Source organism: Pempheris klunzingeri, chromosome 15, assembly GCF_042242105.1.
Source record: "Pempheris klunzingeri isolate RE-2024b chromosome 15, fPemKlu1.hap1, whole genome shotgun sequence".
In the NCBI taxonomy this organism is placed as follows: domain Eukaryota; kingdom Metazoa; phylum Chordata; class Actinopteri; order Acropomatiformes; family Pempheridae; genus Pempheris; species Pempheris klunzingeri.
The window spans coordinates 21,035,635-21,052,267 of NC_092026.1; the positions used below are offsets into that span (position 1 = coordinate 21,035,635).

Below are 16,633 nucleotides of genomic sequence, written 5' to 3' on the forward strand. Positions count from 1 at the left end.
GCATCTGGCAAGTCCTGCACCATGTTCAATTACAGCTGGAGAATGGCACATACGGTTAGGTAGTTAACAAATTAGGCTAGAGGCCCACAATGTCTAAGGAAGAGTTAATGGCTTTAGATTTCCTGACAGTGACACTTTGTTGCTTATGTGAATGTGTTTTGGTTTAGATTTTAGACTTTTTAATTATGCCTGGGAGATAATTAAAGCTGCATTGTGCCGTTTTTGGCCTGCAGAGGGCAGACTGATTCCAAAACCAACAGCCTAATATAACATTTGGTTATCAAGTCATATTACTTACATGTTAGCAAACAACTAAGTAGTGAAACACCCAGCACACTAAGAGCAATATGACCTTTCTGTTGGAGTCATTTCTAGCAAATATGTGGTTTAACATCCACCAGCTCCTAAGATAAATATTAGCTTGGCAGCAAATTGTTGTCATGACCATCAGGCGCCAGTACGTAGTATTTTTTTGCTTATTCGATATTGTTTACTGCCTGAGGTTTAATTCAGGGTTGAATGTTAGCAACACCCAATGATGTATCTTATGTGCAAGCTGTAAAATCAAAATAATGAGCTCAAAGCACCAGAGAAAATTTGTAGAAAATTGTGTAGAGGGAGTAGGACTTGTTTTTTTTGTTAAAATTCAATTTCAATTCAATTCAGTTTATTTGTATAGCCCAATATCACACCAGAGTGTCTCATAGTGCTTTACAAAGTTCACTGAAAATCACTCCTTCTTTGGCTTAAGAGTTGTACCAAACACAAGGACATGCACATTCAAGTTCCTGTTGTTTTTTATCATTTATTGCGTCCTGCTGGAACAATAGGTCTGTTGTCCTAGTTGTGTAGCCCACACCTCTGTGGCTGAGTTATGTTAGCTCAGTGGGGTATAGCATGACAACCTGCTAAGAAAAGTAATTTTGGATCATTTCAGTGCTGTGCATTCTGTGTACTGTCATCATTCACACCGTTAATGAAACAACAATTTAATTAATTCATTGATACTTTTGATTTAGATTAATTTATTATAGTTATATTTAATTTCAGTTAAAATGTTACCTGCTTACTTTATGAGGCAGCTGGATTTACAAGATCACAATCACGTGTCTCCATCTCGTCAGACTTGGACTAATCGGTGTAAGCTACGGGCAGAGTTTAGGTTTTAACAACAGCAATGGCAGCTCCTAAAGAGGTTGCTGCATATGCTGCTAAAGCATCTGTTCTATCTGAACTGGAGAGTATTTCTTTATTGAAAGAAAAAGAACGGCTTTTGAGCCTATAGCCTTGATCCTTGGTTTTCCTTTAGTTCAGTGATGAATTTCCATACGACCTTTTGAGACGTTTTAATTGATATTTGTGTATAAATGCACATAAAAACACAGGCTGGTGAAGATTACTCCAGCCTGTGTGTGTTCTCCCTCCACCAACCCACCAATCCTCCACAGTAGCCATCTTAGCCATTAACCCTAAAGAAGAAGAGCACATGCTTGTTCATCTTCATTGTGTATCCTCTTCATCAAGTAAAAAATGATGAAGAGGAAAATTATTATGAAAAATGATTGATTGAACCTGAAATCCAACCATATTAATATTCTATTTACTAGTCTCCCAAACGGATCTTTTAGTGTATATAGAGTTTAGATGGTTGTGATAATGATTAGAATATCAGAATAGTAATTTATTTGTATTTGGTGTTTTAACTCTTTAGCTTCTACATATGTGATGTAAGCAGTTTTGAAGTGGGAGAAGCTGTGTGACAGATTCTTCTAGTGTCTGAACATCTGAGGGGTTTGATGTCACAGGTTATGTCAGGGTTTAGTCACGTAGCCTCCTCCCATCACAGATGTACCGACTGACCTCCACACTCTCCTCCTCTACATCTACCCCAGCCACATAACGTACATAACATCTGTGATGGTGAAGCTACTCCTGCAGCTATTGTTATCACTGATGAGTAATGAAGAAGCACCAGGCTTTGTACTGGCAGTCCATTACTGTTTTTATTCACCTTGAGGGTGATTCAGAGTCTGTTTCCTGTTTCTGACAAAGCGCCTAATAATAATAGCGTGACTCATTTCTTTACTGGATACTTGCTGTGTTTGTCATTTGGGAGAAAACCTTTCTTGTTGCAGCTGTTTTCTGTTTTCCACTGTATCTATTTTCCTTCATTTTCAAATCAAGCTTTTCAATTCAAAGTTACACCCACAATTGTGTAATTTTTGCAGATCGGTGGTAGTTTTTGTTGCTTAACACTGTAATGAGCAGGTTATATAAGAATATTTATTCTAACCATGAATCCTGTATATTTTAGAGCTATTGAACTATCATCCCAAAGTAATGCTTTACTTTTCTTTCTTTTTGCCATCTTTTCTTTCTTTATATATAACACTTTGGAATTTAACATTTAACACACTGTTTTAACAAGAACTGCTTAACAGCCTCCTGAAAGTAGAAGTATTTTGCACACAGGCAGATAAAATCATTCTGCTGAAGTGCTTTGTCTGCTGTCTGTTTTGAGTTACACCTGTCTGAGTCGAGTGTTGCAGCTGAAGTGTGTTTAACATCTTCGCCCTCCTCACCGCGCTCCATAAACCAGAAACTTCAGCACCGCAGCAGTTCGGCACCTAATTAGTTGCCTAATACACTGTCAACACAGTCGGATGTATCTATGTCATTGGGCTATGCTTTTCCTGGCAGTGGAACAAAGGCCAGTTGAATTTCTCCTCAGTGTGTTGAATACCTGGAAATCTGTGTCTGACTATTGAAGTGACGTTCAGGAACACTTCAACCAGTCCAAGCTGTGGAAACAAAGCTCACATGAGATGTTTTTATTTTCTTGTTTTCACATGTAGGTTATCTCAACAGTGAGCAGAGAAATACTGATTATTTTTCATCACTTGAAAATTAAATTGTGAAAAATGATTTAAGGCAGATTTATCAGAGAGGCTGAAAAACAGCAGTGGCTCTTTTAATTATAAAGATAAATAATGATTAAGTAAAGACAATTAAATGAATAGGATTAAGTAAATGAAAGCATGTAATAAACATTTCAGCTTTCAGAAGATGTAAGCTGGTGATTTAATGCGTCCGAGTTCAGCGAGCAGAGAGTTTTTGAGCTCTAATAGCAAAAACGCTCCAGAGCCACCAGCCGTGACCTTGGAGTATCCAGCACGGCTCCATCTGCAGATCTCACTGGCCAAGAGGTCACACACCAGGTCAATAACTTAGAGATGCATGTGAGTGGAAGGGTCATGAAAACCCCCAAAGTGAGTCTTTTACAGAGCAGACCTGCATTCTTTATATTGTAGTAATGGTGAATAATTAACAGCTGTTATTGGCTGTACATGCACTGGATACAGTAATGGAAATCATCTTTTCTTGTGTGAAAGTCTTGTATAACAGCTGCTTGGCCACCTGTAACACCACCATTTGTTTTAAATGACTACAATCTACTATTATTAAAGCATTATTAAAGTTTTTGTTGCCAAACATCAATATTTACCAACTCTGACTTCATGTTTTTGTCCAGGTTCCACGTGGGAGAAATCCATAAGACAAATTGGCTTCGAGAGGTAAGACAATGAAGAATTCAACACTTTCACAACATATGCATTAGCTTAAGTAGCATATACAGCTAGTAATGATACTGTTTTACTTTGACAATATGTATTTCTTTTCTTTTCTTGTATTTTATAATTCATATGACAAGATCAATGAGGTCTAGAATAAAAATTCCTTCAAGAAACTGACACAAATACCGTTTCAAAATCACATTTTCCCCTGATGATCATTGGCAGCATAAACTATAGAAGTGTGGATTTGTTTAAAAGAGCATGAATATTACTCCCAGTTAGGCAATCAAGATGTTTTTTAGGAAGTGATCGGACTCTGAGTCGGTTTGCTGATGAATGGGACGGTCAGCCACATGACGACATTCATATTGTGAAATATATGTAATAAGAATATATAAGAATATAATGCTTGTTTTATTTTTTAAAAGAAAATGTGTTTTTTTTAATTCAGAATTAATAACAAAAACCTTTAAAATTGTTATTTTTTGTTTCATTTGTCAAAGATCAGACAAGCGTTTCTCTTGCTTGTATTTACAAGCAAAAGCTTACATTGTCTGTGCAAAGTGTCCTAAATATAGCAACCTCACAATAAAATTAAACACCACTTTTTGCATTTAGCCATGCTGGCTCATCATCATCAGGTTTTATAAATGCTCCTAACCTGCTCCTGTGTGGATTCTTGATGAATGTTAAACCCAGTTACCTCTGACAATCTGTTGACAGGCCTATTTTTCAAAGCTGTGTCTGTCTCCGCGCACCCCCATGATCGTGTTAGATGTGGTTTCCTAAGTACGGGAATGTCCAAACTCAGCCACATCCTTTTTCCAGTACTCAACAGCCCTTGGTGGATAGTATACTGTAAGTGGCGGAAGAAGAGCCATAAACATTTTATCCTGCCTGCATTTACCTGTTTGTGTTGAGGATCATATACAGTATATACAATATTTACAGCTGTATCTGCTGCACAGGCGAATGCTTTCTCCCTTTTACTGCCTGCGTGGAGGAAAATGCAGCGCTTGAGTCAGTATAGGTCACAGCTGTTGAGCGCTTTTCACCCAGAAAGATCTCACTGTTTCCTCAAGTTTGACCTTCTCAAATCCCTTATAAATACCAAATATTTATAAAGTATAGAACGGGTTTTGTGGCCTCTGTATTTGTAGTTTTTCGCTAATGCCTCGAGTAATAACCACTGGGGCCTAAGGCAGTGAAGACAGGTCTCAGCACTGCTAATGTTGTTGTAATTCTTCCACATGATAAGCGGGGGAAAGTAGGAGTCACCACAGCTGCTGGCTCTGACGGTTTCCATCTCTTTCATCCATGTGAAGATGCACAAAGATTCACAACAATAAAGCACATGGAAACAGACGTTCTTGATTAGATTACACTTGCCAACAGCAGCCAAAGGCCCAACTATTTATCGGAGTGTGCGTTTTCCATCAGTTTGATTAGCACTCTGTTGTCAACTTGTTAACTTTTACAAGCTTTGTATCTATTCAAGGACAAAATGAGATGTAAAGTGACCAGTTGCCTTATAACTCAATCCAAACATTTGGTCAACTTTTTCTCTGCAGCGTCCACCACGAAGTCACCAGTATGTTTTGTTGATTGTAAACAATTTAATTAAACTTTGAGCTCAGCATGAAATGTAAAGAAAACACTTTGGTGGCCAAACACAGGATGCCGAGTTATTGTCGTAAAACTGAAATAGAAATTGGCCTGGATGATAAAAGCGAGTTTTAAAGGTTTTGAAACCTGTTAAGCATTTCAAGGACAATTTTTATTTGCTTTAATTGTACATGCAATCATGACACCTCGTAAAACACGTCCTCAGGCAGTACAAATGCATCTCACTGCATCATTTGAAGCCTGACGTTACTGGAGCTGTCATGGCAACAGTCGACAGCTGCTGTTTAGCCTCATGCTTGAACAACCCTTTTGGTATTTAGATAGAGGTGCGCAGACGAATCAAATAACAAATGTTACAAAAGCTTTGTTTGCTTTCAGCGATGTCAATGTCATGTTTTAGTCGATTAATAAAGAATACACATGGTTTAGCCTAAAACTGGGATAAATATCATTTGTTTATGATTTATAATCTGCACACAGCGTTCGATGTGAGGCAAGATGTCAGTAGGCATCATCACACCTTAAGTAATGCATTAAATTAAAAAAATCTAAAGTAGTTTAAAGTATTACTTTATGCAGTTTAATAAGGAAAATGAGGCCTTATTGTTCACCCTACCTTATTATGAACAAAGGAAGCAATTTTCAAGGGAGTAAACATGTTTTTCACAGTTCACTTCAAGAAAAATACCACACTCTCTCATGGCCGTTTTGTTTGAATGGAATTTCACTCACTTGTTAACAGCAATACTTTGAAAGCCGGCAAGCCTGATTTCATTAAAGTGGGTGGTACTCCATATAAAAGCCGAAGCATTCAACACAACACTTATTAAAGGAATAGTTGAGTCATGGGAAAAAAAAATCCAGGTTCCCATGCATTCATGAGAACAGGTAGGTTTTCTGTGAGGTATAATTGCTGCAAAAAATATCTGTTCTCATGAGTTAAAGTGCAGCTCCAGCCTGCATGGACACGAACACAGATTATATAGAAAAATGATCGGTTTAAAGATTGTTGAACCATTTTTGACTTTTTTTAATATTCAGAGAGATATGAAAGATTGGAACAGACAGACAGAGGTGATACATGACGAATATCCAGATTCCGACACTCGTCCGAGTGAACCACAACTCCCTGGATTTCTCAGAATAGCTGTTTCATATTAGAAGTGATTGTCCATGTACTCTGTCCCAGTTTCCGTCATTCGGTTGAGATCCTAGCCTGCGAGATTGCTCCAAATCACAATTTTGAGACATATTGGGATTCTTGACTTTCAGGGAATGAGCGTCTGCTTTCTGTCAGTGTGTATCCTCTGTTTTCTGTTTGTCCCTAGTGTGATTGGCGCAGATGCAGGCAACGGCATCCGAGTGTTCATCCCTGACATCGGCATGTTCGTGGCCGGCTTGGCCATCTGGCTTCTGTGTCGCAGTCTGGTCCAGAAGAGGCCGTCTGAGGACATGGCCCAGTACAATGCCGACTTTGAAGGAGAGGAACAAGTGGGTTTCATTTGTGGTGACACGCAGTGTCCTGAACACAGTATGATTTATATTTTAGCTGTATAGCACAATAAGCTGTATTTAAAGTACTGCTGTAACGGTTATTTTTATTATCCATTAATCCGTTTTGCAATTAATTGTTTCAAAATCGTGTAAAAAAAGTGAAAAATGGCCTTTATGGTTACTCATAGCTCAAGGTGACGACTTCATATAGGTTTTGTCTGAGCTACAGTCAGAAACCCAAGGATATTACATTTATTTAATGATGTACATCACAGACAAGATGTAAATAGTCACATTTTTAGAAGCGGGAAAATCCAAGTGTAGTTTTTTTTATTTTTGGTAAATTAATGACATGATTTATATCTAGATTAGATTTTAGATTTCTGGACTACGAAAAGGACCAATTCTTCCTCAGAATATGAACTTGTTAACAATTCCAGACAATTTACGTTGGTAATGGGTAACATTTATGTGCCCGCTAACATTTAATGTATGCAAACAAAAGGTAACTGCTGTATAACTGCTCAGATTTAATTTTCAGCCCCACAATGGTTAATGCAGGATGACCACCGTTCCATCTGGCCAGATCTTTGCCATGGTGCTAGAAGCATTGAAAATGCAAACTAATAAAAAAGTTTTCTGCACTCTCAGATCTATGCAGCATATCACATTATTTCTGAGCTTTCGGTCTATAAGACCCTCATCAGAGCATACCGCTGATGATGATGCTCACACTCTGATGTAGCTCTGATAGACCGAATCCTCAGAAATAAAGTGATACAGCGCATAGATCTAGATGTAAGGAACCCTTTTTTTTTTTATTAGCCCCACATTATTTGCTGAAGTGGCCAATAGAGTGGACAGTCTTTTCTCCTGCTCTATACATCATGTCCACACTGAGCTTCATAAGCTGGTAGCAGGAGTTTGAATAGAGAGTTCCCTTTGAGTGTTGATGACTTGGACCACAGCCCCCATCCCCTGGCAGGTCCTCCCTTCTCTTTATGACTCTGTGTTAATTAAATCCACATTCACTTTCACTTTGACTGTGCTGCTCACACTGGTGCATATGGAATCGCTTCCCATTACTGAGAAACACCAGGAATTCATCTATAGGACCTGCGTTATGTTCAGGCTTTTGTTTCCGTCAGTGAGCCATCTGAGCTGAAACTGTGGTTCGACTGTGGTTCGTACCACCTGCTACTTTCTTTGTCTGGTGCCTCATGTGCTCTATATAAATCACTCTGAGTGGCTCACTTGTTGTTATGTCTCTATCTTATTGAGTATTGTAATGGAAAAATGCTGAAAAGACAGTTAGTTGTTGATGACCTTTGAATGCAGAGGTTATGCACATCTGCCCTGCAACAGCCCTTTGACTTATTCTAAGAAAAAGATCATGACCCGGACAGGAAAGTCGTCTTAGCAGGAGTGTGAGGTCGAACGGCTAGAAAACAGGAAGTTCACCTAACGGTTATCTCGCTTCATGTCTATGATATAAATATATATATATGTGCTATGTTTGACTGAGTTTCTTTTACCTTTTAAGGATAAAGATCATGATTATACCTATGCACCCAGTTTCTTGGAATTGGGGGTAGAACCAGTTCCTTGAGCTAAATGAGGAAGGAAACTGTTTGTGCTGCTGATACCCCCAACTGCTTTAAAAACCTCTGTTACCTCTTTGTGCCAGTCAACTCCTTCACTCTCCTGGAGTGTGTGTGACTTGAATCTCTTGCAAGATAATTTGATAATAAAGAATTCAGTTTGCTTCACATTGCACTGAGCTTGGTTTTATTCCATATAGTGATTTTCCACAACAGTATGTAGGGAAGGGGGGCATATAGTTGACATATAGTTTTCAAGCCAACATGTGGTTCCAGAGGAAAACGTCTCCCAAGGTTCACTAAAAATGTCTCAAGCAGCCACGCAGACCACATATATGTTTAAGTACTGTTTGCTACATGCTAATCATAACTCATACACACTCCCAGCTGGAGTATACGCAGGGTTTATTAAGCAAGTGCTACCTGTAGGAAACTGTTTTCAGCACCATGGAGAGCTCTGACCTCCAAACTGCACCATTCATCATTCATTCACTGAAATCTAATGTGTCACTGCAATCCACCACCAAGGAAGAAGAGGAGAAGCTCAGCCTGGACGACAACGTCCTAATAGAGGAGGACTTTGAAGCGGGGTATGAGGCCGGGGAGGATGACGAGGACGAAGACCTGGACGGGGAGGAAGAGGAGGAGGATGAGGAGGAGGAGGAGGCAAAAGAGAGCACCAAGATGAAGATCCTGCGACATGTGGCGGAGGTTGCATCCAAAGTGAAGGAGATCATCGGGAACTTGATCACCACTGCGGGGCAGGTGGTGGTCACCATCTTGTTGGGCATCACAGGTGAGCAGCTTCTGAACATATCGGTGGTTTATCCAACCAGACACTTGTGTCCCACTATGGCTCCTTCTAGCCAGTCTCCTCCTAAGAGCAGCATGTTCCCTTTGTAACATTTTACATCTGTTTTACTAAAGTTATTGTTATAAATATTCTTCAGTAATTGGTAAAGTGTGGTGATGGTTTCTGTGGGTGGTGGAATATGGCTTGGGGGGGGTTTCGGTCAGCCGGGCAAAAAGTCTAGCACCATTTTTAATTCCCGGTCTGTTTGTGCTTGCAGGCATCATGCTGCCTTCGCTGACCTCGGCGGTCTACTTCTTTATTTTCCTGTTCCTTTGCACCTGGTGGTCCCTCTGCCGGACGTTCGACACACTCCTCTTCAGCTGCATGTGCGTCCTGATGGCGATCTTTAGTGCTGGACACCTCGTTGTCCTCTACCTCTACCAGTTCCAGTTCTTCCAGGAGTCCATCCCACCAGGGGACAGCTACATCAGGTCAGAAACATGCCAGCTTCAGAGAATTGGATATATTATTTTTTCGTCAGTCTTTTAATTTGCAACATAACTGATAACAGTAGTGAACGATGGCTCAGTCTAGAGAACATTGAACTTACCAGCATAAGATCTCCAGTCTCTTTGATGAATTGTTGAAATGGTATTTCACAAGCCCATACTAACGCTGTCTGGCTCCTTAATAATATGAAAATACATGACGTGATGACTGAGCTCAGCAGCCAGAGCTCCTCCATGAAATTTATTGCACCCAAGGCAAGTTTGTTTAAATGATAATAAATATTTACTATTGTTACAAACAAGAAGGCAAAGGGGGGGAGGCAAACCTAGCTGGAGGGGAGATGTATCAAACTCCTCCTCACAGCACATCGATATCAGAAGCAGAGCTTTTAGGCTCTTCACTACAACCAGTGATGTTTTATTATGCATGAGACAGAAGACAATCAGCTGTCTGTGGCTGCCGCGGTGAAACATTGTGGTTGAAGTAAAGCCACATTGTTGCACATCTTGCCAACATGTGTTAGCCACAGCTGTAATGAATACAGACTCCGTAGCAGAAAGTTCCACAAGCTCACTGTGTTTGACAACCTGGAATGCAAAGAATGTGGTTTATTTACTAATTACTAGAAATTACATCAAGGCTACCAGCCTAGATGTTTGAGAAAAGTGATTTTCTGCTGCAGCAGGAAAGAAGCAACATTCAGCTATTTGAGATACTACAAGGTTCTGAGTTTGATATTGATCCAAATAAATGCATATTTTTTTACCTTTATTTTAACACGATAAGCAATGATGGGATACATGTACAGTATGTTCATAAGGGAATTGTAATATTACATGATTTGAATTATAAAAATCTAATTTTTGCTTTTATTTTGAGAGGAAGATGGTACAGAGCGTTCACAATAATGTGTGAATCAAATCGGTTACATTGGAAGAATGACCATTATTAAATATCTTGTAAAACATCTGGATCCATTCTACAATATATTCCACAGTGGCCTCCCTTTCCAACAAAGTTCAGTGAAATCTCCTGACACCAGTTTTGAGAAATCCTGCTAATTATCAGGCAACAGAGAGGGACTAAAAACCAAACTGCTTTGGCGGAGGCAACAACAGTAAGACTTGTTTATTCACAGTCAGCTGTCAAATAGGTAAAATATAACAAGCAGTAAATACAATGTGTAAAAATCACAAAACGTTCTTTTGTATCAGCATTACAAGTTTAGCTACAAGCAGGTTTACTTAACTGAGAATCCAAATAAAGATACAGTCAGATGCAAACAGCTAAAACTCATGAATATAAATTAGAGAGCAGCCTAAAAAGTGCTTCACATCATGCTGCTGCTCATTAGACCCTTTAACTTGAAGCACCTCATCTGAATCCTCTTTTAAACCTGACTCAGTCTTTACTGTAGCTGTTGTCTCAGTGCCCTTGGTGTTGCAGGGTTTTATTGATCTCAGGGTTTCTTATTTGAAAGCTGTGCTGCTGTGTGTCAGGACCGAGGCTATTTACAGCTATGTATAGCTGAAACTGCCTTGGACAAACCTTGTGTCCTCCCCATCCTTCTCCTGGGTCAGATGGCAGATAAGGTGTGATTACGCTGCTGCATTGACAGGCTTCTCGTTACAAAACAAACTCATTAGAATGAATGGACCCCCTCACACCATCTGCACAGTCAGGAAGAGCCTGTTTAAACAAGCTGTAGTAACTATACACTACCATCTCAGCCTTAGGTTCAAGATCCCCCAGAGGGTTTCAAGTTGAATCTGAGAGATTTGCGAATAATTAAAGGGATAATCTTAAAAGTAGTAAAGTTCTGGATAGATTCACCTTTCCCTGCCTCTAAAATTCTTAAAGTCAATAAAATACTGGATATTTTTATCTCTTTGGGCCTATAAAATATTGAAATAGTAAGATTCACACTCTTAATTTCACTTCTAACATGGGTGAGTGGGTGTAATGTCTTTAAACACCGGACTTTTCATTTTGGAGAGAAGCTCTTCATTTGTGTATTTTAAGTCCTAAATTTGGAAATTTGTGAGGGCACGGATTGTTCTTTGATCGCTCTTTACATGAACAGGCCAATTATTTCATCATCTGCCGTGTCCTCATGCGTTCGTGTTGACTTTCCACAGCGCTGAGGTATTTCTGTCCACCACTGCGTGAAGACTGAGGCCCAACGTGATGATAAAAGTAACACGTTCTCTGAGCAGGCGGCCAGAGGGAAACTCTTACAGACGTAAATATGTGCACCCCCCCTCGGACAATAGGCCACCTCAGTGCCTGCCCTAATTGTGCTTGTTGACAGTGACTTGGCCTTGCTGTCGGCCGGGTGTTGAGTGAGACTGTTGAGAGACCTGGCTTCCACGCCACTTCCTGCCTCCCTTACTTACAATGGAAGTCCCCAGTCATGTGACCAGCGGGCCTTCCCCAGCTGCAACAAGAAACTGCACAGGAAGTGTGATGGGGTGAGATGGGGGGGTGCTCACTCCTCCACATGGCATAGAAAGAGACTCAGGAGGCATCTAAATCTGTGTGGTTGTCACTGGAATACGTCAGTGCAGTTCCTGTTGAGCAGATGACCTTTATTCTGCTCTCGGAGGAAAGGAGTGAATCACACGGCATCCTTTGTGGTACAAACAGACTTTTAGCCTCACTGCATTTTTCAGATTCCAAAGTCGGGGCGTAGAGGGAGATTTTCTTCGCAGGAATGTTATCAAACAAAAACTCAAAGTCAGAGATTACACTTACACAATTTCTAAAGCTGTTTATTAGAGGGCAACTCTCAGATACTTTAAAATAGTTGTTATTGACATCACTTGCCTTTATTCTTTAGTTGCTTGTCAGTGTATTTTCCTCACTGGTATTTCCACTGTACAGTGAAGGTAGTTTGTTCACTGTAATATATCACCTACTAAAAACATTAGAGGTGGTCCATTCATTCATTTTCAGCCACATATCCAGGAGTCCTGTCGTGGTGACAGCAGGCTAAAGACGGTAGTCCAGACATCCCTCTAAATCTCCACGTCCTCCTGTGGGATCCAGAAGAGTTCCCAAGCCAGATAAGATAATCTCTAATAATCTCTCCAGAGTATTCTGGGTCTATCCCGGATTCTCTCACCAGTTAGGACGAGCCCAGAGAACCTTCAAAGGGAGGCGCCCAGGACGCAACAGGATCCTTTTTGAACAGCAAAAAAACTGTCCGCAGAGACCGTGATTACCTCTCAATGTGATGAGCGGTTGTTTAATTAACCAATTTGAGCTGAAGACGGGACTCTAGCCACTAAGTAATATTATTCAGAACAGCTTATAATTGTTATAAGCAAAGGTAAACATTCAATGTGTAGATGGGTCTGAAATGCATACTTAGTTTACCGTAAACTAACTTTACTACCATCACTGCTAATGAGTGTAGAATTGATTGTTCAGATTGTTTGACTTGAAGAGGAGAAAATGTTCGGCAGTTATCAAGAAAAAGAAAAAACTATAAAATAAAATAAATAAAAATAAAACAGAATCAATGTATTGATTTCTTATCCCTTTAATCCTCTTGGCTCCTCTCTGGTTTTTCTTGGGACCTCTGTAGAGACTGAGCCACTGATGTATAGTAGACACTGTAGATTGCCCGGCACAGACAGAATGACTCTGCAGTTCCTACAATCTCTTTGCAACATTTACATCACCTCATCCATGCTGGCTTCGTTTCTGAGATCGATAGTTAGTTTTAAACATGAGGAACCCAAGGCCTCCCACCCTGAACAGAATGTAATGAATTGAACACTACTCTTATCTCAGTGGGAACAGCCACAGTTCACAGAAGATTTTACCATCAGTATTCATGCTTCTTCTCATTGCTGTTGAAGGGGGACATAATTTATGAGCATCAACTACACTGAGAACCTCCAACCGCCAAGTATTCAGTCTTTTTGTATGATAAATTATTTTAATGATTGATTTATTATCAAATTAGCAAAACCTGATTTTCAGGCAATTGATTAATCGACTTAATAGCTGCAGCTCATTTACAGAGACATATTTTCTGGGAATAAAGTTGTATAATATACTCCAGTTTATCTCGACCTCTATGTTTCAAGCTTTGTTTATGGTCAGTATTTTTGTATATATGTTTATATAATGTCACCTCCTGCTTATTTATACTAAAAGTTCCTGATTTTACAGCTCAAATCCAGGCAAAAGTCTCTATTCCTGTCCTCATATACTTGTCTGTCTATCTCTGCAGTGTATTTGGCATCTCCCACATTGTTCAGAGCAACTGCTCAAACACATGGAAGCTCATTGTGCACCCGGAGCGTCAGTGGTACCACTTTGTCAATCCCATCATGCTGCTGATTCTCTACTACACCCTGGCCACACTCATCCGCCTCTGGCTGCAGGAGCCCATCGACCAGCTCACGGTGAGTACAGCTGACAGAAATGTGGTGAAAACACATGAGAGTAGCTGCTTTTAGATCACAGCATTGTGACATTTACTGTGGAATATGTCTATGTCTATGATTGTTTGTGTAACTACAACATTTAGTCAGAGCTTCAGTCATAGAGCTCAAGCTTCTTCGATTTTGCAGGGAAATCTATGATCAGCCATAGAGGAAGAAATATAGAAGTAGCGGAGGCAGAACACCTCCTTAGACAAGTATGCAGTGCAGCTTCAAGACATCCGACATGTTTCGTCATTTGATTTTTACAATCGCTCTCTTCAACACTTCGCGACAAGTTCTCACCTGCTTTGTGGACTTTATGCACACGGATTCTTTGACATGCAGTGAAGAAATGAAGTCACCCGATAACAAAATACAAAACAAGAAGAGGGCTAATGTGTGTAACAAAACCCCGAAAATCTCAGCTAGAATGAATAATGACTGGGCATCCGAGGGTGGATTTCTTTCTTTAATTGCAACCCTAAAGAAACCGAAATGGGATAAATAACCTGCCTTCCCACATACAGTGTGTGATTGAACTGTTATTTATGCTGGAAGAATTGAATGAGCTCTGGCTCAGAGAAAGCTGGATTTGCAGTTAAGGTAAAATTGGTTTGGATGTGAGCAGTCGAGTGGGCGTCAAAGATGTTGACGTAGAAGTAGTTGATTTCGGCACACAACACCTCCATACGGCTCCAGAGTAAATTCCAGACAGTGAACTGAAATAGAAGCAGATTGAATTAAATGGGCAGCCAGGTGGCCTCGTGATCAGAGAAACTGTATTGATGGAAGATTCCAGGGTGATCGATTGCTGGCTGCATCTGTTCGCCGTAGCTCAGGTGTTATCTGAGACACTGTTGGTCTAATTTTGACAAAGTGTGAAGGGAGGACGAATCAGGGCTCCATTTTCCAGTGTTATAGTGCTCTACAGGGGTAACAGAAAAAACCTGTTACGTAATAACTCAGACATCACTGGTCCAAATTTGATGACAAATTAGCCTCACTGGTGTAGAGGATGCCCTCTGTATTTAAAGTTTACAATTTTTATTAAAGTCATAATCTTGGAGATTTTCAGTTAAGTGAACGTCTGTTAAGTCACTACCTGTCGGTCAGGACCATTAAAAATCCAAAGAAACAATACATATATGTGACTTTCAGGTGAAGACAAACATTCAAAACTGTCAGTGAGGGTGCTGTTAGGACCTCTGACAGGTGAGGTCCTAAAACACACTTGCAATTATTTCTTATTGCCATAGACAGATAGAGAGCGAATAAAATAAAAAAAAACAGCAAAATATGCTTTTTAATGTCTTTTCAACATAACTGCGAGTCCCTGGTTTGCTTAGAGACCCACCGACTCTGGGAAAAGATCATCCTGCTCCATCTTTCAGTAAATGTGAGTGAAAACATGCAGGTTAGATTTGGCTCCTTTTATGATGTCATAAGGGGATCTGTTGATCATGTGACATCTTCCAGCCCTCTGCAGGCCGACTGGCCGCGTCTGCTAAAAACCTCCTGAATCCATCTCGCTGTCCGTCATTGTTTTTCCATCACTAAAACCAGCTCCCAACAAAGTTTTTCTAAAAGCGAGCGTGCAGACAGAGACTGAAAACATCTGCAGCAGCCTGATAGGAGAAAAATAATGTGTTTTTTGAACATTAAACCATGTAAACCTGTTCTAGTCAGACCTCCAAATACAGTAGTAACTTGGAAATAAGCAGAATATGGGACCTTTAAAGCTGGGCTTAGTTACTATAAAGTTTTACACTAGAACTCTTATTGACAGGTTGTTAATGAACTGACCACATGTGAGGGTCAGAGTTTATAATCTATTTTTCGATCCTCAGACCTTTATCAGGATGACTTTTAATGAAATGTCATGTTTTAATGTTTCAATGAAATGGTGTGCAATGTGGGAAGAGGTGGACTTTAACGTCATGAGGACCGTAACCCATCTGCCGTCACCTCAGACCTTGTCGCTCAGCTCTTCTGTCCTGTAATGGAGTTATAGATCAGTGTTTTTATAGAGAGGTCAATACTTCCTTGTAAACCTTTGGGGCTGTATGCATTATTGATCTCCCCACAATGGTGTGTGTGTGTGTGTGTCTGTTTTCACCTACCCTTACACTTTCGACGACACTAATAATAAAACATGATTATGACATGAATCAGCAGCTGACAGGTTTGTTCGATAGCAGAGATGCCACATTATGATGAAAATCTTGATGGATTTACCTTTTCACAAATAATTTAATAAATTATTTGTAGTTCATCACCTGTATCTATTCAGCAGTAAAAACTGTGAAACTGAGTAAGTCAATTGAATTTTGCTAAAACTATTCAAAGGAATGCAGACTGAAAACAAAGAAAAGCAAAATATGCCATCAATGCAATGATTTAGTTATTTAGCAACCATTTTGGTGTGTAGTCTGAGCTTCATGTTGGCTTTATTAAGAAATGCTTGTGTTGATGACATTTTTTAAACCATTTTATGACCATAACCAGCACTAGACACCAACAATGGAAACTGGATTTTTTCATCAGTCATTGATGCCACTAAAACTTGAATTGAATTTAAGGTCAAGTTCTGATTTT

At 39.8% G+C, this 16,633-nt stretch overlaps 1 protein-coding gene across 1 annotated transcript in view; it reads left to right on the forward strand.

Annotated features, from left to right (window-relative positions):
- LOC139213996 (piezo-type mechanosensitive ion channel component 2) overlaps positions 1–16,633 on the forward strand; it is a 74,172-nt gene that overhangs the window by 16,195 nt on the left and 41,344 nt on the right. Inside the window, exons 4-8 of the mRNA XM_070844727.1 lie at positions 3,533–3,575; positions 6,530–6,692; positions 8,825–9,092; positions 9,367–9,580; positions 13,843–14,017. Of these exons, the coding sequence (XP_070700828.1) occupies positions 3,533–3,575; positions 6,530–6,692; positions 8,825–9,092; positions 9,367–9,580; positions 13,843–14,017 (863 nt within the window). The remainder of the gene's footprint in view (positions 1–3,532; positions 3,576–6,529; positions 6,693–8,824; positions 9,093–9,366; positions 9,581–13,842; positions 14,018–16,633) is intronic.